General features: G+C 37.9%; 1 protein-coding gene across 1 annotated transcript in view; it reads right to left on the reverse strand.

Annotated features, from left to right (window-relative positions):
• Positions 1-22301, reverse strand: part of LOC130078679 (formin-1-like) — a 107502-nt gene that overhangs the window by 76931 nt on the left and 8270 nt on the right. Inside the window, 2 exon segments of the mRNA XM_056244269.1 lie at positions 13652-13824; positions 17271-17294. Coding sequence (XP_056100244.1) covers positions 13652-13824; positions 17271-17294 — 197 coding nt within the window.

A 22301-nucleotide genomic window follows, 5' to 3' on the forward strand; every position in this document is an offset into this window, starting at 1 on the left:
ACACACACACACACACACACACACACACACACACACACACACACACACACACACACACACACACACACACACACACACACACACACACACACACACACACACACACACACACACACACACACACACACACACACACACACACACACACACACACACACACACACACACACACACACACACACACACACACACACAGCAGACCTTAGTCTCGGAGGAAATTAGAAATTAGAAATAATATGCAGAAACCTCTGATTGGAATCTTGAAGCTAACAGATTTGATGTCTTGTAGTCAATTTAAAATTTTATTAAGCAATCCTCAGAGTAAATTAATGGTGTGTAAATGTTTTTAACCGGTTGCAAGTTTTATGTTTATATATATATATATTTTATTTTTTTTTATGTTGTAACTTTGATGTATAATTGTATATGCAAACCCGGCTGCCTATCTCAGCCAGACACTCGTGTAAAAGAGAGTTTAATCTCAGTAAGTCTTCTCTCCTGGTTAAATAAAGGGAATTCATTCATTAAAATAAATAAAAAAGTTCCCATGAAAATGTTATTTCTGTTTTAAAAATGTTTTGTTATGTGAACATTAAAGAAACATTCCTTTTCATCATTCTTCAAACAATATGGGAACGTTACTTTTTTAATGTTCTGAAACAAGCCGTTATTAAGCCATTTAAAAAATGTCTGAAACATTCCATGAATGATTAATAATTCATGTTTTTGTGCTAACGTTTAGAGAACATTATTAAAGACCAGAAGACTCTGAATAGACATTATATGAAGAACGTTTGCTCATAACTTTGAGAGAAGCTTGCCAGAACGTTCGCTGTTAGCAGGAATTATATTTCATTTAGTATTAATATTTAGTCTCTCATAACTAACTTAAGTTAAATTAATTAATAAAGCGCTTTAAAAACTAGTACACCAAAGAATCTGGGATTAACACTCACCAAACGCAAGTGAAAAATGGTTTTGGTGAGTGAATAAAACTTTACTTTCACATGGATTAAATACAACTGTATGAAAGAGCATCATCTCCACCAAACACACATATATTTTGATATATATTATTGATATTTTGACACTGACTGACACTAAACACTTTACGGTAAAGTCTCATTTATCAGCACGAGTTAATGTGTTTGCTAACATGAACTTAAAACGAGCGTTATATTGTTGTAGCATTCGTAAATGTTAACGGTAGTTAATAAAATACTGTGAAAAATTCATTGACTCATTAACGTTTTGATTTAAAAAATGTACTAATTAAAATTTGGCACCCTTTTATCTGTTGTCTTGATGGACACCGTGTGGATTAATGCATCATTTTGTCAACGTTTTAACTTTCCTTCATCATACCTCTTCACGTCAATGTCAACAGGTCGGGTTTGTTTATATTTTTAATAATTATTATTTTATTATTTTTAAATTGTCTTTCAATAACTTGACAAAAATAAAAATGTACAAATTAACATCAACCATAATTAACCAAGACCTTTTAATGTTAGTTTGTGTTAGCTAACGTACTGTAGCTGATCAACCTAAATTGTTACATCTAAGTAATTCTATTTCTATAAGGACAAAATGTGCTGATAGCAAAAATACAATTTCATAAACAATATTTGTTCCTGGTAAAAAAAAAAAAAAAATCTGTTTAATTCACTGACGTGTAGCAAAGATGTTTGTTTGGACCTTTAAAAATCAGACAAAATCTAAAGAAAATTATAATAATAATAGAATTCTTCATAAAATAATTCTGATGCTAGAAATGAATGCATTTCAGTGACTATGTTAACAAAACCAGAAGTAGAGAACGAATGATTAATGAATGATTGCTATTAGATAAATAGGACTTATATTCATTATAGAGTTGTGTGGGGTTTTTTGTAACATTTTTGTTTATTTTAGAATTGTTTTTGTATTGTTTGTCGAGACTTTGTGTAAAGACAATTCTCCACCCTGTAAGGACAGACAACCTGAAAAAACCTGAAAAAATGTATTTCGGTGACTATGTTAACAAAACCATGAAGTAAAGAATTAATAATTAATGAATGATTGCTATTAGATAAATAGGACTTTAAGACGCATTCTATAGAGTTGTGTGGGTTTTATGTCACATTTCTGTTTTTTTTTTTTTTTACTAATTAACCTAAATTGTTCAAATCTGAATAATTCTATTTCCATAAGGACAAAATGTGCTATTAGCAAAAATATGGTTTCATAGACTGTAAACAATATTAATCAATGGTACATTTTTCAGTTTAATTCACTGACGTGTAGCAAAGATGGTTTTTTGGACCTTTAAAAATCAGATAAAACCTAAAAAGTAATAATAATCCTGATGCTAGAAATGAATGCATTTCAGTGACTGTGTTAACAAAACCACGAAGTAGAGAATGAATGATTGCTATTAGGTAAATAGGACTTTAAGATGCAGTTGTGTGAGTTTTATGTCACATTTTTGTTTATTTTCCAAATGTTTTTGTCTTGTGTGTCGAGAGTTTGTGTAACGCCAGTTCTCCACCCTGTGAGACCTGAGGTCATAAGTCACACATACTTTGACCTCGGTGGGGCTCTTGACGTCGCCGCCTGGAGATTTGCTGGCCTGTCTCTGGAAGATGGACCTCAGCAACTCTTTCTCGCTCCTCTTCCTTTTCCTCACGGCGTCCAGATCCAGCAGCGCCTCCGCCGGCTCCTTCTTAGCCGCTTTAGAGCTGAAGAGTTTGGACTTTAGCGCGTCGTACGTGGAATCGGTCGCCGGTTTGCCACCGTTCCCCGAGCTCTCTCCGTCCGGCTCCACGGCGTCCTCTCCGGCGCCCTTCTGTAGCAAACTAGTGATTTCAGACAACGGTCTGGGTTCGGGTTTCCTCTTGGTGGCGTTGGAGACGTTCAGCTGCTCCACTCTGGCTTTGTTGACGTGTTGTTTGAGATTGAGCAGAGCTCGGTCTGTGTCGCGCTGTTTGATTTCTGACACCGTTCCCCTCTCGTCTCCGATCGCTCCTTTCTTTAGCACACGCAAACCGCTGAACAAAGCGGGAATCTGGTATTTATCACTGGTTTTGGTGTCCGGTTTGTTGTCCGAAGGGGACGTTCCCGAAACATCTTTTGTCTCAATTTGAAGACTTGAGAATGAGGTCTCGAAATCACCACTTTGAGAATCACCAGTTTTTGAATCTCCAGTTTTTGAATCTCCAGTTTTTGAATCTCCAGTTTTTGAATCTCCAGTTTTTGAATCTCCAGTTTGAGAATCTCCAGTTTTTGAATCTCCAGTTTGAGAATCACCAGTTTTTGAATCTCCGATTTTGGTGTCCGGTTTGTTGTCTGAAGGAGACGTTACCGAAACATCTTTTGTCTCAATCTGAAGACTTGAGAATGAGGTCTCGAAATCACCAGTTTTTGAATCTCCAGTTTTTGAATCACCGATTTTGGTGTCCGATTTGTTGTCCGAACTGGACGTTCCCGAAACGGTCTCTGAAACGCCTTTTGTCTCAACCTGAAGACTTGAGAATGAGGTCTCGAAATCACCAGTTTGAGAATCACCAGTTTTTGAATCACCAGTTTTTGAATCACCAGTTTGAGAATCACCAGTTTGAGAATCACCAGTTTTTGAATCACCAGTTTGAGAATCACCAGTTTGAGAATCACCAGTTTTTGAATCACCGATTTTGGTGTCCGGTTTGTTGTCCGAACTGGACGTTCCCGAAACGGTCTCTGAAACGCCTTTTGTCTCAACCTGAAGACTTGAGAATGAGGTCTCGAAATCTCCAGTTTGTGATTCCGGATCTGTTCCCAAATTCCCTTCTTGTTGATCCTCGACAGAAACGTCCTCAACTTGTGTGCAAAACGGCAGCGATCGCCTCCAGCTGCTCACGTTCGTGCGGGTCGGCGCTTCTTCTCGACCCGTGTGAATGCTCAGCGAACGCATCTCCTTCCAGGATTCGCTCGACACGCGTGACGGAAGATCCAGAGACCGGTTGCGACTCAGAACCGAAGCGTCTCGGAGCGATCTCTCCACGAGGCTCTCGGGTTTCTTCTCCCGTTCCCCGGGGTCACATGACCTTCCCTGGACGCTCTTCGAATCCTCGTCCTCGTCGATGTACGTCTCCACACGGGTCACGCGCACGAGGAACGGATCCGACGATGAACTTTCTGAATCCTGAACGGGAGAGTTGAGGCATCCCAGCAACTTTCCCTCTACAGATTTTGGGATTAAAGGAATGAGACCATTCGGACTTGAATCTTCATCGTGCAAAGTTCGAAACGACGTCAACACAGCCGAAACCTGATCCGACCTGGAAGAAACCCTGCTGGCTGGATCCATATTCCTGTTTACATTGAATGCTATGGAGTGAAATGCAATAACTGCATAAACACGGGCCCGTTCACATCAAACACGATCGTGGTTAAGTTTTAGAAATCATTCTAAATGTATTATCAATATCACAACTATATTTCCCTGCTGATGAATGATCAGAGCCAATCATAATCCAGAGCTCGAGCATTTAAAGTAGATGAGAGAAATACAGCACTTGCTTATAATAAACATAATTATGCTGTGTACACTAAGATAGTAATCTTTATAGCTGTGAACGGGCCTTTAATGCGGGATAAACTCCATCTCTAGTTTTACTTCAACCTGCATGTGCTCTACTTTCAAACAAAAGGTTTTTGTCCGTGAAAATCCCCGGGTTTCTCTCTGTCGCATTTGGAAACACTTCACATGTGTGCCAGCAGTCGTTTAAGATGTTCAGTTCAGCGTTTATAGTGAATCCAGTGATCCAAACACATACACAAGCACAGTGCGTTCCTCGAGTGAGAACAAGAAAACAGAGAGTCTAAAGTTTCTCAGTGTTGTTCTAGTCCAGCAGGAGAAGGGAAACTCACTGTGCCGACGCATACGAAGTCCAGGCTTCTCCTTTCAACATGTTCCCAGAGTAAAGCACTTCCTGATCCGTCTCTGCATCCAAGCGTGTGTTTTCCCCCGGAGAAAGTTTGAGAGGGAGAAGGAGTCACGCAGGTTTGCTTACCTTGAGCTTTAACCACTCCCTCTCTCTCTGTCCAGCTCTTCACACGGGGAGAGGTTCACCTGCGAGTGTCTGATTACCCAAACACAGGAGCCGAGTGTGAGGCAGAGATTCAGTGTCTGGCTCCTCCCCCTTTCTCTCTCTCTCTCTCTCTCTCTCTCTCTCTCTCTCTCTCTCTCTCTCTCTCTCTCTCTCTCTCTCTCTCTCTCTCTCTCTCTCTCTCTCTCTCTCCCTCTCTCTCACTCACTCACACACTCTCTCTCTCTCTCTGTCTCTCTCTCTCTCTCACACACACACACACAAACACTCACTCTCTCTCTAATCTCCTGCAGGTCAGGTGAAGGGGGCGGAGCTACACTGGCTATAATCAGCTCAGCTGATGTCATTGGCCACGCCTCTCTGTTGCTATAGCGCTGACCTGTCACGCTTCAATACAGAATCAAGAGTGCCAAGAGAACCAGTGACGAGTCCTGTACAACTTCTACTGGTGTGAGACTGGTTATAGTTAGATAGTTAGTTAGAGAGAGAGAAAAAAGTCCATTTATGGTCATTTCAACCTGTTTTTGAAAACTCATTTGAGAAAATTGTGAAGGAAATGCATTACAAGAGGTTTTTTATTAACTAATACAATTACTATAATCAGAACATACACATAATTTATATAATATTCAAAAATTATAAATAAACACATACCTAGAATAAAAGCAACAAACAAAAACATAGCACGCATATAACTAGAATAAAATAATAAATACTTACATGATAATGTTAAAGCATTAAAATGCTAATACTATATATAATACAAACAAAAATATACTAAGAAAGAAAAGTTTTCTGAAAAACTCCGACTACAGCTGAAAAAAAATCATCTAATATAATTTATCTTTGTATTATTAAAAATATGGGCCAAATTATTTTAAATAAAGGCAAATAAAGTTTTTAAAAAATTTGTTTTAAATCTGATCAGCTGATAAAATCATCTAATATAATTTCTCTATTATAATATAAAAAATATAGGGAAAAACATCAAATAAAGGCAAATTAAATAAATAAATGTAATTTTAAAACAAACTGACTACAGCTGCTAAAATCATTGAATTCTTGTTTCTCATAAGTGTGTTTCGGGTCGGTCTCTGTGAGTTACCCTGTGACCTGAGACCACGACTCTTGCGTCTCTCCGGGACTCGAGTGCTCTCGACGAGTTAAAGCTGAAAACCACAGTTCACAACATATACTTCCTCTCTCTTAATTAGAGTTATTAACACTGTAACATACGCGAGAACCACGCAGACGTGGAGCTCTACAAGCGTGTAGAGGTTATGAAGTGCGCTGGATTATAACCGGCCTCTTCTTACGCAAGCGGACCTGAACACAGAGAGGCGATTACTGCGGTTTCTTGAGCCGTAAAACAAGGAACACGACAACAAACTAAAGCTCCTGATCCAGAACAATCAAACCAGATCCAGAGAACAGAGTTTGAGTTAAGCCTGTAAATAACAGCAGGTTCACATGATCTATTGTTGAGTGATGAGACAAAGCCTTAATCATCACCTTCATCGAGTCATTTTGGCTGACATTTGCGGTGCATTGGGGTGTGTGTGTCACACCCGTCTAATCTGCTCTGAGATCAGTGTGTGTGTGTGTGTGTGTGTTTCAGGTGGGGTCACGGGTGTGTCGGTATGCTGGTATTTTCACACACACGTCTATATTCTGCTGAGTCTGCTCACCAAGGATAATCAAAAATAGAGTTAAAATTGTGGAATATTATTACAATGTGAAAGAAAGAAAGAAAGAAAGAAAGAAAGAAAGAAAGAAAGAAAGAAAGAAAGAAAGGAAGGATGGATGGAAGAAAGCAAGAAAGGATGGATGAAAGCAAGAAAGGATGGATGGATGAAAGAAAGAAAGAAAGAAAGAAAGAAAGAAAGAAAGAAAGAAAGAAAGAAAGAAAGAAAGAAAGAAAGAAAGAAAGAAAGGATGGATGGATGAAAGAAAGAAAGAAAGGATGGATGGATGAAAGAAAGGATGGATGAATGAATGAAAGAAAGGATGGATGAAAGAAAGAAAGAAAGGATGGATGGAGGAAAGAAAGGATGGATGGATGGATGAAGTGTGTGGGGCCAGTGTGTGGTGTGTGGTGTGTGTGTGTGTGTGGGGGGGGGGGGCAGTGTAAAAAAAATCAGCGATCCGAACCAGTGTAAAATAGTCCCAATGTAAACACTTATTGTAGGTGTACCATAGTGGTTCAGGATAAGACAAAAACACGGATTGGAAAATGGATTCATGATGACCTCGCTCATTATATACATTTTGTAAATTTTGAACAGAAAAAGTGAAGGACTTTTATTTAATGCTCATTGCTCAAACCTTTCAAAATATGACGCGACACCCCACAGAGCTCGCTGAGGCCCCCTTGTGGGCCGCGACCCCCCTGTTGGTAACCGATGGTATAGGACATGCATTATGGTATAGGAGATGCATTATGGTAATGCATTATGGTATAGGAGATGCATTATGGTATAGGAGATGCATTATGGTATAGGAGACGCATTATGGTATAGGAGATGCATTATGGTATAGGAGACGCATTGTGGTATAGGAGATGCATTATGGTATAGGAGATGCATTATGGTATAGGAGATGCATTATGGTATAGGAGATGCATTATGGTATAGGAGACGCATTATGGTATAGGAGATGCATTATGGTATAGGAGATGCATTATGGTATAGGAGATGCAATATGATATAGGAGATGCATTATGGTATAGGAGATGCATTATGATATAGGAGATGCATTATGGTATATGAGATGCATTATGATATAGGAGATGCATTATGGTATAGGAGATGCATTATGGTATAGGAGATGCATTATGGTATAGGAGATGCATTATGGTAATGCATTATGATATAGGAGATGCATTATGGTATAGGAGATGCATTATGGTATAGGAGATGCATTATGGTATAGGAGATGCATTATGGTATAGGAGATGCATTATGGTATAGGAGATGCATTATGGTAATGCATTATGGTATAGGAGACGCATTATGGTATAGGAGACGCATTATGATATAGGAGATGCATTATGGTATAGGAGATGCATTATGGTATAGGAGATGCATTATGGTATAGGAGATGCATTATGGTATAGGAGACGCATTATGGTATAGGAGATGCATTATGGTATAGGAGATGCATTATGGTATAGGAGATGCATTATGGTATAGGAGATGCAATATGATATAGGAGATGCATTATGGTATAGGAGATGCATTATGATATAGGAGATGCATTATGGTATATGAGATGCATTATGATATAGGAGATGCATTATGGTATAGGAGATGCATTATGGTATAGGAGATGCATTATGGTATAGGAGATGCATTATGGTAATGCATTATGATATAGGAGATGCATTATGGTATAGGAGATGCATTATGGTATAGGAGATGCATTATGGTATAGGAGATGCATTATGGTATAGGAGATGCATTATGGTATAGGAGATGCATTATGGTAATGCATTATGGTATAGGAGACGCATTATGGTATAGGAGACGCATTATGATATAGGAGATGCATTATGGTATAGGAGACTTATTATGGTATAGGAGACGCATTATGGTATAGGAGATGCATTATGGTATAGGAGACGTATTATGGTATAGGAGATGCATTATGGTATAGGAGATGCATTATGGTATAGGAGATGCATTATGGTATATGAGATGCATTATGGTATAGGAGACGCATTATGGTATAGGAGATGCATTATGGTATATGAGATGCATTATGGTATAGGAGATGCATTATGGTATAGGAGATGCATATAGGAGATGCATTATGGTATAGGAGATGCATTATGGTATAGGAGATGCATTATGGTATAGGAGACGCATTATGGTATAGGAGAAGCATTATGGTATAGGAGACGCATTATGGTATAGGAGATGCATTATGGTATAGGAGATGCATTATGGTATAGGAGACACATTATGGTATATGAGATGCATTATGGTATAGGAGACGCATTATGGTATAGGAGATGCATTATGGTATAGGAGATGCATTATGGTATAGGAGATGCATTATGGTAAAGGAGATGCATTATGGTATATGAGATGCATTATGGTATAGGAGACGCATTATGGTATAGGAGATGCATTATGGTATAGGAAATGCATTATGGTATAGGAGATGCATTATGGTAATGCATTATGATATAGGAGATGCATTCTGGTATAGGAGATGCATTATGGTATAGGAGATGCATTATGATATAGGACATGCATTATGGTATAGGAGATGCATTATGGTATAGGAGACGCATTATGGTATAGGAGATGCATTATGGTATAGGAAATGCATTATGGTATAGGAAATGCATTATGGTATAGGAGATGCATTATGGTAATGCATTATGATATAGGAGATGCATTATGGTATAGGAGATGCATTATGGTATAGGAGATGCATTATGATATAGGAGATGCATTATGGTATAGGAGATGCATTATGGTATAGGAGACGCATTATGGTATAGGAGATGCATTATGGTATAGGAGACGCATTATGATATAGGAGACGCATTATGATATAGGAGATGCATTATGGTATAGGAGATGCATTATGGTATAGGAGATGCATTATGGTATAGGAGACGCATTATGATATAGGAGATGCATTATGATATAGGAGATGCATTATGATATAGGAGATGCATTATGGTATAGGAGATGCATTATGGTATAGGAGATGCATTATGGTATAGGAGATGCATTATGATATAGGAGATGCATTATGATATAGGAGATGCATTATGATATAGGAGATGCATTATGGTATAGGAGATGCATTATGGTATAGGAGATGCATTATGGTATAGGAGACGCATTATGGTATAGGAGATGCATTATGATATAGGAGATGCATTATGGTATAGGAGATGCATTATGGTATAGGAGATGCATTATGGTATAGGAGATGCATTATGGTATAGGAGACGCATTATGATATAGGAGATGCATTATGGTATAGGAGACGCATTATGGTATAGGAGATGCATTATGGTATAGGAGACGCATTATGATATAGGAGACGCATTATGGTATAGGAGACGCATTATGATATAGGAGATGCATTATGATATAGGAGATGCATTATGATATAGGAGATGCATTATGGTATAGGAGATGCGTTATGATATAGGAGATGCATTATGGTATAGGAGATGCATTATGATATAGGAGATGCATTATGATATAGGAGATGCATTATGATATAGGAGATGCATTATGATATAGGAGATGCATTATGGTATAGGAGATGCATTATGGTATAGGAGATGCATTATGGTATAGGAGACGCATTATGGTATAGGAGATGCATTATGGTATAGGAGATGCATTATGATATAAGAGATGCATTATGGTATAGGAGATGCATTATGGTATAGGAGATGCATTATGGTATAGGAGACGCATTATGGTATAGGAGATGCATTATGGTATAGGAGATGCATTATGATATAAGAGATGCATTATGGTATAGGAGATGCATTATGGTATATGAGATGCATTATGGTATAGGAGACGCATTATGGTATAGGAGATGCATTATGGTATAGGAGATGCATTATGGTATAGGAGATGCATTATGGTATAGGAGACGCATTATGGTATAGGAGATGCATTATGGTATAGGAGATGCATTATGGTATAGGAGATGCATTATGGTATAGGAGACGCATTATGGTATAGGAGATGCATTATGGTATAGGAGATGCATTATGGTATAGGAGATGCATTATGGTATAGGAGATGCATTATGGTATAGGAGATGCATTATGGTATAGGAGATGCATTATGGTATAGGAGATGCATTATGGTATAGGAGATGCATTATGGTATAGGAGACGCATTATGGTATAGGAGATGCATTATGGTATAGGAGATGCATTATGGTATATGAGATGCATTATGGTATAGGAGATGCATTATGGTATTCTCCTGGTAACAGGAGAAACTGAGAAAACACGAGTAAAACAAACGATTATCAGTTTAAACTAAAGCTTGGACTCGATATAGTGTTTCTTACAACTCACCAGAGATCCAGTGGTCGTGGATACTGACATGCAGCAGAATCGTGTTTCATTTATATGAGCCTGATCTCGACGCCGGGGAAATACATGAAGCAAATTTGCCTGTGAACGCTTTATATAAACACAATATAGGTCTAAATCCGGTTTATCACTGTTATATCATCATATCGTCCAGTCCTAAAACTTGTATAGTTTTTGTCAGTGTTTATTTAAAACATTTAATTATGCAGAATATACAATGGTGAATATTTAATTGATGAGTTGTCAATACAATATATAACAATACAATATATTACAGGTGAAACTCGAAAAATTTGAGTATCGTGCAACAGTTCATGTATTTCAGTAATTCAAATTAAAAGGTGAAACTAATATATTTAGTATATAACTTTATATATATGCATGATTATATTTTTCAGAGGGCCGACATTTCTGTATTTAAAATCCTTTTTTGATTTCAATTTGATTTCATGTAATATTGTAATTTTCTGAGATTTTGGATTTGGGGTTTTCATAAGCAGTAAGACATAATCATCAAAATTATAACTTTTGTACGATATTTTAATTTTTCGAGTTTCACCTGTAGGTTATGATTTTACCTCTAAATTCAATATATTGATACACAATGAAAACTGCAAATCCAGCTTTCTCTGCCTGGATCCAGTCGTTTCTGGGAATCACAGCGATGCACTCATATTTATACTCACACACACACACACACACACACACACACACTACTTCTCTATGGGGTTAGAATTGTTGCATTATTCCAAATAATTAGATTTAGATTCACAAACAAGTGTAAAGAGATTCACAAAAATGTATCAAATTCACAAATAAATAGATTAAGATCCACTCTGAATCTCTTTACAGGGCTCCAGACTAACTTTTCCACTGGTTGCACTGGTGCTACTAACTTTCTCAGTTGGTCGCACCAGCATATGATTTGGTCGCACCTTTTTTTTTTTTTTACATGCCATGGGATTAATCAATGCATGCTGATGAATAGTGGTCTTAATCTGCATACCATAGTTTTGCACTGATGTAAAAAGACTGACAGTGACAAGACCTCATGTTAGCAAAATGTTTTAATCTTTTAACTATCAAATCAAAATATTCTCAAAAAAAATATTAAAAAGTTAAAAGTAAAAAGACGACTGTGAAAAATAGTAGTATTTAATTAAATGCATTTATGGTGAGATTACTACATTTTATTTAATTAAATGCATTTATGAGGAAATTCATTGTCATGTCAATTTGTGCTCCTTTTGACCACGAACTCTGCGCTGTCACTTTAATTCAGCGCGTGCAGCACAGCAGAGATAGACTCGGTGTGTGTGATCTCTGCACTTATACGCACCGCTCCTGGAACGGATGCAGTGTGAAAACACCGTGCCAGGCTACACAAATATTGATCTTGACATTGTTAGCCTCTTGTCTTTTTTACATGTCGTACACTGTACATTTAACTTACAATTATTATGACTTAATTGGCGCGTTTCACCATCAGTGTGCAATGCGCGTGACGTGCACGTTCATTAATAAATAAACTGCAAGTGTCTTGCGGAAGAACATTGTAGCCGGAGCTACTTTTCTCCGTTAAAGGTATTGTATATTCGCCCCAAATGCGACCACATAAAATTTTAACTCGCACATTCTCAAAAATTGGTCGCAGTCTGGAACCCTGCTTTACACTTGTTTGTGAATCTAAATCTATTTATTTGGAATAATGCAACAATTCTAACCCCATCCATTCATATTTATACTTATACTCTCACACACACACACACACACACACACACTACTTCTCTGTTCTGTAGCTTTAGCAGTCTGTAAAAATATACCTCAGATTTCTTGTCAAATATATTATTACTTTCCCGTTTTAGATGCGTTGTGTGTGTTTTCAGCTGATCTGGCCTTTATCTAAATCACCGATCGAACTATATAAAGCTATTATCGGCCGATAAAGATCAATCGGATGCACTCTTACAGAAATATGATTAATATACTGTATGTTATGCACATCAATGTGCGTTTCGTCATGATTGTGTGGATAACATTTCTTCGAATGTCCACAGAAGAGCAGCAAAAACTAAATTAAGAACAATAACTCATAAATGTTCTCAGCTACACAACTGGCCAAAAGTTTGGAACAATTAAAAAAGAAATTATGTTTTTGAAAGAGTCTCTTCTGCTCACCAAGACTTCATATGTTTGATCAAAAATACAGCAAAAACACTGAATATTATTATAATGTGAATCAGCTGTTTTCTATGTGAATATATAGTAAAGTGTAATTTATTCCTGTGATCAAATCAATCATTACTCCAGTCTTCAGTGTCACATGATCCTTCAGAAATCACTCTAATATGATGATCTGATGCTCGAGACACATTTATGATTATTATCAGTGTTGAAAACAGTTGTACTGCTCATATTTTCACTGATATGACTATAAGTTCCGGCTAGCATCATATATACTGTATGTTAGTTGTGTCAGCGCTGATCGACTCACGGTTAGTCCAAGCTTCGGATAGTACGGAGTTTCCCCGATGATGTCATCCTCAGGCGGTGTGATTCTCAGGAAGTCCAGGTGATCGGGTCTGCTGGGACGACACAAAGGATCATGGGTAATGGACTCATCCCCGTCCAGCATCCAGATGTCCTCCGGCCGCAACAGAGAGTTTTCTGCAGAAGAAAGCAATCAGACTCAGTCCACACTAACACGCATTCGCTTTACTCTCCGATTGTCCTTCCGCTCACACCGAGACGGCGTTTTTAATCATGAAAACGAAGCTTTTTTGAAAACGTTTTTGGAAACGCCGTTTTCACATTGTAGTGTGGACTGTCAAAACGGAGGAATTTAAAAACAATAATAAGTTTAGTCTTGTGATGCATATACTCACAACCGGCGCAACATCATACAGGTGAAACTCGAACAATTAGAATATCGTGCAAAAGTTCATTTATTTCAGTAATTCAACTTAAAAGCTGAAACTAATATATTATATAGACTCATTACATGCAAAGTGAGATATTTCAAGCCTTTATTTGTTATAATTGTGATGATTATGGCTTACAGATATGAAAACCTTTTCACAATATTCTAATTTTGAATTTGGGGTTTTCATATCTGTAAGCCATAATCATCACAATTATAACAATTAAAGGCTTGAAATATCTCACTTTGCATGTAATGAGTCTATATAATATATTAGTTTCACCTTTAAGTTGAATTACTGAACTTTTGCACGATATTCTAATGTTTCGAGGTTCACCTGTATGATGTCTCTAACAGATTCACGCCCACTTTTAGGGGAAAATAAACTAGACTTCCCATAGACTTCAATACAAAATAGCGTCACAAAACAACGTCCGTACAGGCATGAATAACTTAAGAAATCACTAAGATTAAACATGTCAAGTAATTATAAGTCCACCCTGCCGTGAAAGATACATCCACAAACTTCATTTGGTCAATTTAAAAACATGTGCCTTCATTCTCCCAGCGTCAAACTGGTGTAACTGGTGTAACAGCCCCACCCAGTGGCCAGAGGAGTCTCACCCGGACACTTACCTGTACCTCATCGAGTCACCATGGTAAAGCCAATGATTTTACTTCGTTTTTTAAAGTAAACATCTTTAAATGTATATATTATATCTTATAATATATATATAACTCCACTGGGTGGGGCTGTTACACCAATTTGACGCTGGGAGAATGAAGGGACATGTGTTTAAATTGACCAAATGAAGTTTGAGGATGTGTCGTTCACGCTCTATAGCGTTTTGTATTGAAGTCTATGGGAAGTCTAGTTTATTTTCTGACGAAATTGACAGTTGAGTTCCTGGATGTGCCGGTAGTGTGTATTGTACCAATAGATATTGATGTTTATAGCGGTGTTGTGCCTGTGATGAGCTGTTCACTTTCACACTGTTGCTCTAATGTGTGTCTTCACACACTCTTCATAACACAGTCCTGCACAGAATTTACTCACATCTGCTGTCCTGCGATTAAACATGAGAGCAGTTTTAGTGTTTTAGACCAAACATATAATAGTGAGTGAGTGAGACCTGGACCATCAGATATTTATTTATGAGACTTTATATATTTTCCCGTCTGTATCCTCTCAGTGAGCTTCTGTGATGTGTCTAACGCATGCGCAGTAAAGGGGAATTTAGCTTTCCAAACGTTTCTCATCCGCACTGAGACAAAAACGCCATTTTCAAATGTATTCGGATTAATGTAGACGTATCCATTTCATTTTTCATTTTTATTTGGATGGGACAGTGCATATTGATGAACGTACAACATAAGTTGACGTAAATATGCTGGATTTAGCACAATGCTAATTTCCATCCGTAGTCCCAGACAGAAAAATAAGCAATAAACAAACAAACAAACAAAAAAAAACATACATAACAACTAACAGACATATAGAGCTACAAAAAATTAAAAGTACCTATACTATATAAAGTACTTGATATATTAATTATTTAAAGTGCGTATTTTAAAATGCCTGCACTGCAAAAATGCTTTTCTTACTAAATATTTTTTTGGTCCAAATATCTAAAAATTATTAAATCAAGATGCATTTACTAGATGAGTAAAATGCCATAAAATTTCATGTCTTGTTTTCCGGGGGAATTAATCAAAATTAAGTGAGTAAACAAGCAAAATTATCCGCCAATGCGGTCAGAAAAATAATCTAAATTCAAACAGAAAATATATTATTTTTCTGACCCCATTGGGAGATAATTTTACTTGTTTTAAGCAAAAAACTCACTTAATTTTGACCTATTTCCCCAGAAAACAAGACATAATATCTTATGGCATTTTACTACTTAAGTAAATGCATTTTGCCTTAATATTTCTTTGATTTTGGACTGGAAATTAGACAAAAATACTAAGCATTTTGTGCGGTGTGTGCATAGACATCCCGAAATGCTTGATATAAATCTACGCCTATGCAGTTCTTACCTAATGTTCACAGCTTTGACTGTTATTCATCTTTTAAGCTGTTTCTTAAGCGAAACAAAAGTGGGGCCTTTAATAAAGAGAGGGCGTTTTGTGCAAAAGTACTTTCTAAATCGTACTTCACAAGGTTATGCATGTCTAAAATATGTCTTTACTGATATAATTTGAGCTCAATGCAATAAAGCAGCTTTTCTTTTAGAGTTTTAGAGTTCCAGATTGCTGTATTTTTGCTTTATAATATAACACAATGTCAGTGTAGGAGCATTCAGCGCCGTGTGTCTGCATGTAATAAGTGAACGAGTGTGTGACGTTGATCTGCGTGACCAAGCTTTACTTAGTTTCCTTGGCAAACTTCTCCATCGGTGCATTAAAAACACTTTGATAATGAGAATGAAGGCCGCCGTGATTAATCGCGTCTCATTATGATAATGCATCGGTTGCTGGACCTGCAAACGCTGACTAAACATCTGGTTCCGGTCCAAACGCAAAGGCAAATTGATTGCAGATCTCATGAAATGAAGAAGCACATTCCCTCAACACTGGAGAAAACACACCGTGAAACAAAAGCAGCAGGACTGTTTTCACACGGGATCTGTTTAAATCACACACTCAAATGATCAGAAATCAAACAGCGCCACCATCTGGACAACAACAACCAGTGCTCACAGACTCAGCTGTGGATGCAACACAAATACACATCATTCACATATTAAAATGAGAAAACCTTCTGATTGTCAGCAAGAGCAATAATCTGAGGCGATGGCACATTAATGTCCAGCAGATGCTGATTCCTCCTCCAGGGGGCGCCAGAACACACACATCGAGACGTTTCTACAGTAATTCGACTGAACTGAAACTAAAAGTTTAAATCTAACAACTTATACTTGACATACACATGTAAATCCAGACTCTGTAAGTCAGACCGGGGCAAGTTGTCACACGTTAAATATAATATAAAGCTGGTTTGAGCATGTTGGAGGTGTGATTGCTTGAAACTGTGGCTGTTTGTTCGGTCAGTGTTGATTGAGATCTAGGTAAGATCAGCAGCTGTCAGGTGTGTGTGTGTGTGTGTGTGTGTGTGTGTGCGACACAGATGATGTTACAGTACACAGATCTGCAGTGTGTTATAGCCTCGGGCTGATACACAGCGAATGACCGGTTCAATATGTCTGTGCTGATGCTCTACACTGATAATATGAGTATTTAAACATTCAGTTTACAGTGTGAAACAACACAATAATAACACAATGATAATATGAGCTCATGTTAGAGGCATATTGCAGATACATGCTTCAAACACGCAAAAAATATGATCTTAAATAAGTTGGAATCGTTGAAGGGTGAAAATGCTGTAAGCAAACGTGAAAAATTCTCTGTTCTGCATATCATTTGCTCTAAATGCATATTCATATAATAAGTAAAACATGAACTGTTACGTTATTTATGTTTTGCGCTTGAACGGACGAATTCACACAAAATTATGAAGAAAAAAATGTCTTGGCGAGTAAGACCTAAATTTTTTTTTAAGTTTATAAATTTTATTTAATTTTTATTTCATTTATTTTTTTATTTATTTCATTTATTTTATTTTAATAATTTATTTATTTCATTTTTAGCCTATCTTTGTTCTATTGTATTTATTTGTGTTATTTGTAATGTGATTATTTGTTCTAATTTGATTAATGACTGCTTACTTGTCTTTACTAATGTTTTAAATCCACATTAATTAGGCTTGTGCTATTAAATGAAAGATGAATATGATGAGCGATAGAATGAACAGTGAAAGTAACAGAATCTCATACAATACACTTCATCAGGCTTAATTAAACATGGAGATAGCTGAAGGAAATATATATTTGCTGTTATATATTGTATTTCAGAGGAAGTAGCAGGGGATTTCGCCTATTTTTCTTTTTAATAATGATGAATTCTATCAGTTCAGACATACTACTCTTTTGCGTACTGTTATTCACATAATATACAGTATATAGGAGGAAAGTATTTGATTTTAGTTAATTTTAATTGAACCAAAACCTGCTCTGTGTAGTTCAGGACTGTGATGAAGGACGACATAAAGCTCACACTGAACTAGCATCAACTGCACACACACACACACACACACACACACACACACACACACACACACACACACACACACACACACACACACACACACACACACACACGAGAGACTCAGAACGAGCTCCCAGTCCTCTGTGTTTGTGGATGATAGTGTGTTCTGGGTGATTTACACAAGAAGCTCAGGTGGGAAACACAAAATAACTAGACATCACTAACCGAAAAGTACTACCGTATTGTTTTGTTCGAGACGGGGTCAATAGAATTTAAAAACTGGGAACATACATTACTGTAAAAGACCATTTAAAGCAGCAACAGTTTATATATACACCCTCGTTGACAATACACACTGATGTTAGTGATGTGATGGTAATTACAGCTCATTTAGCCCGTCACACACACACACACACAATCTCACACACACAATCTCACACACACAATCTCACACACACACACACACACACACACACACACACACACACACACACACACACACACACACACACACACACACACACACACAGAGACACAGACACACACACACACACACACACACACACACACACACACAGCCCGTCTCTCTCATACACACACACACACACACACACAGCCTGTCTCTCACACACACACACACACACACACACACACATCCTCTCTGTCCGTGAGCTGATCAGCTTCATATGACCGGAGTGCTTCCTCTCATTACTCTTATTATGGGCAGCAGTGCAGAGGTCACATGATCACCTGATCACCTGATCATCTGGTCATCTGGTCATCTGAGAAACACAACAGTGTGCCACTAAACACATCTCAACTCTTTCTGGGTTGACTGGCATTGACAGGCTTACACTGCCTCTAAACAGCGATATCACATTAGATAGTGCGATGGAGACACAAAGCAGTTCGTCAACTGAAGCTTTACTTTTCAAATGTGTTGTAGACTTAAAGTCTACCGTTATGATGCTGAACAGACCCTCAATACAGCATTTGAGTATGAAAACGATCATTTAAAGATCAATGATATGTTTAATTTCCTGAGGCACTGATTTTTTATAAAGTGAAGGTATTTTTACAATTTTACACTGTGATTCTCAATTCACGAATCGTCCCCGTCCTGTAAGATCTAGAGTTCATCACCATCATCACATGATCCGGTCTCTGAGACGCGCACTGGAGCAGGAGTGTGTGTCAGGAGTGTGTGTCAGCCTCAGGCTCGAAAGACTATGTACAGAGAGTCACTTGAGAAAGTCTTCTCAGTGCAGAATGGATAAAACTGCAGGTCTCTGCGTAAACACACATCGCTAACATAAAACTGCAGGTCTCTGCGTAAACACACATCGCTAGCAGAAAACTGCAACGTAAACACAAATCGCTAGCATCAAACTGCAACATAAACACACATCGCTAGCAGAAAACTGCAACGTAAACACAAATCGCTAGCATAAAACTGCAACATAAACACACATCGCTAGCATAAAACTGCAACATAAACACACATCGCTAGCATAAAACTGCAACATAAACACACATCGCTAGCATAAAACTGCAACATAAACACACATCGCTAGCATAAAACTGCAGGTCTCTGCGTAAACACACATCGCTAACATAAAACTGCAACATAAACACACATCGCTAGCAGAAAACTGCAACGTAAACACAAATCGCTAGCATAAAACTGCAACATAAACACACATCGCTAGCATAAAACTGCAACGTAAACACAAATCGCTAGCAGAAAACTGCAACGTAAACACAAATCGCTAGCATAAAACTGCAACATAAACACACATCGCTAGCATAAAACTGCAACGTAAACACAAATCGCTAGCATAAAACTGCAACATAAACACACATCGCTAGCATAAAACTGCAACGTAAACACAAATCGCTAGCATAAAACTGCAACATAAACACACATCGCTAGCATAAAACTGCAACGTAAACACAAATCGCTAGCATAAAACTGCAACGTAAACACAAATCGCTAGCATAAAACTGCAACGTAAACACACATCGCTAGCATAAAACTGCAGGTCTCTGCGTAAACACATCGCTAGCATAAAACTGCAACGTAAACACACATTGCTAGCATAAAACTGCAACATAAACAGACATCGCTAGCATAAAACTGCAGGTCTCTGCGTAAACACACATCGCTAGCATAAAACTGCAGGTCTCTGCGTAAACACACATCGCTAGCATAAAACTGCAGGTCTCTGCGTAAACACACATCGCTAGCATAAAACTGCAACGTAAACACACATCGCTAGCATAAAACTGCAACGTAAACACACATCGCTAGCATAAAACTGCAACATAAACACATCGCTAGCATAAAACTGCAACGTAAACACACATCGCTAGCATAAAACTGCAACGTAAACACACATCGCTAGCATAAAACTGCAACGTAAACACACATCGCTAGCATAAAACTGCAACATAAACACACATCGCTAGCATGAAACTGCAACGTAAACACACATTGCTACCATAAAACTGCAACATAAACAGACATCGCTAGCATAAAACTGCAACGTAAACACAAATCGCTAGCATAAAACTGCAACGTAAACACACATCGCTAGCATAAAACTGCAGGTTTCTGCGTAAACACACATCGCTAGCATAAAACTGCAGGTCTCTGCGTAAACACACATCGCTAGCATAAAACTGCAACGTAAACACACATCGCTAGCATAAAACTGCAATGTAAACACACATCGCTAGCATAAAACTGCAACATAAACACATCGCTAGCATAAAACTGCAACGTAAACACACATCGCTAGCATAAAACTGCAACGTAAACACACATCGCTAGCATAAAACTGCAACGTAAACACAAATCGCTAGCATAAAACTGCAACATAAACACACATCGCTAGCATAAAACTGCAACGTAAACACACATCGCTAGCATAAAACTGCAACGTAAACACACATCGCTAGCATAAAACTGCAACGTAAACACACATCGCTAGCATAAAACTGCAACGTAAACACACATCGCTAGCATAAAACTGCAACGTAAACACACATCGCTAGCATAAAACTGCAACGTAAACACACATCGCTAGCATAAAACTGCAACGTAAACACACATCGCTAGCATAAAACTGCAACGTAAACACACATCGCTAGCATAAAACTGCAACATAAACACACATCGCTAGCATAAAACTGCAACGTAAACACACATCGCTAGCATAAAACTGCAACGTAAACACACATCACACACATCGCTAGCATAAAACTGCAACGTAAACACACATCGCTAGCATAAAACTGCAACGTAAACACACATCGCTAGCATAAAACTGCAACGTAAACACACATCGCTAGCATAAAACTGCAACGTAAACACACATCGCTAGCATAAAACTGCAACGTAAACACACATCGCTAGCATAAAACTGCAACGTAAACACACATCGCTAGCATAAAACTGCAACATAAACACACATCGCTAGCATAAAACTGCAACGTAAACACACATCGCTAGCATAAAACTGCAACGTAAACACACATCGCTAGCATAAAACTGCAACGTAAACACACATCGCTAGCATAAAACTGCAACGTAAACACACATCGCTAGCATCAAACTGCAACGTAAACACACATCGCTAGCATCAAACTGCAACGTAAACACACATCGCTAGCATAAAACTGCAACGTAAACACACATCGCTAGCATAAAACTGCAACGTAAACACACATCGCTAGCATAAAACTGCAACGTAAACACACATCGCTAGCATAAAACTGCAACATAAACACACATCGCTAGCATAAAACTGCAACATAAACACACATCGCTAGCATAAAACTGCAACATAAACACACATCGCTAGCATCAAACTGCAACGTAAACACACATCGCTAGCATCAAACTGCAACGTAAACACACATCGCTAGCATAAAACTGCAACGTAAACACACATCGCTAGCATCAAACTGCAACGTAAACACACATCGCTAGCATAAAACTGCAACATAAACACACATCGCTAGCATAAAACTGCAACATAAACACACATCGCTAGCATAAAACTGCAACATAAACACACATCGCTAGCATAAAACTGCAACATAAACACAC

This window comes from Rhinichthys klamathensis, unplaced genomic scaffold (assembly GCF_029890125.1).
Source record: "Rhinichthys klamathensis goyatoka isolate OS25496 unplaced genomic scaffold, OSU_Roscu_1.1 h1tg000951l_1, whole genome shotgun sequence".
Taxonomy (NCBI): domain Eukaryota; kingdom Metazoa; phylum Chordata; class Actinopteri; order Cypriniformes; family Leuciscidae; genus Rhinichthys; species Rhinichthys klamathensis.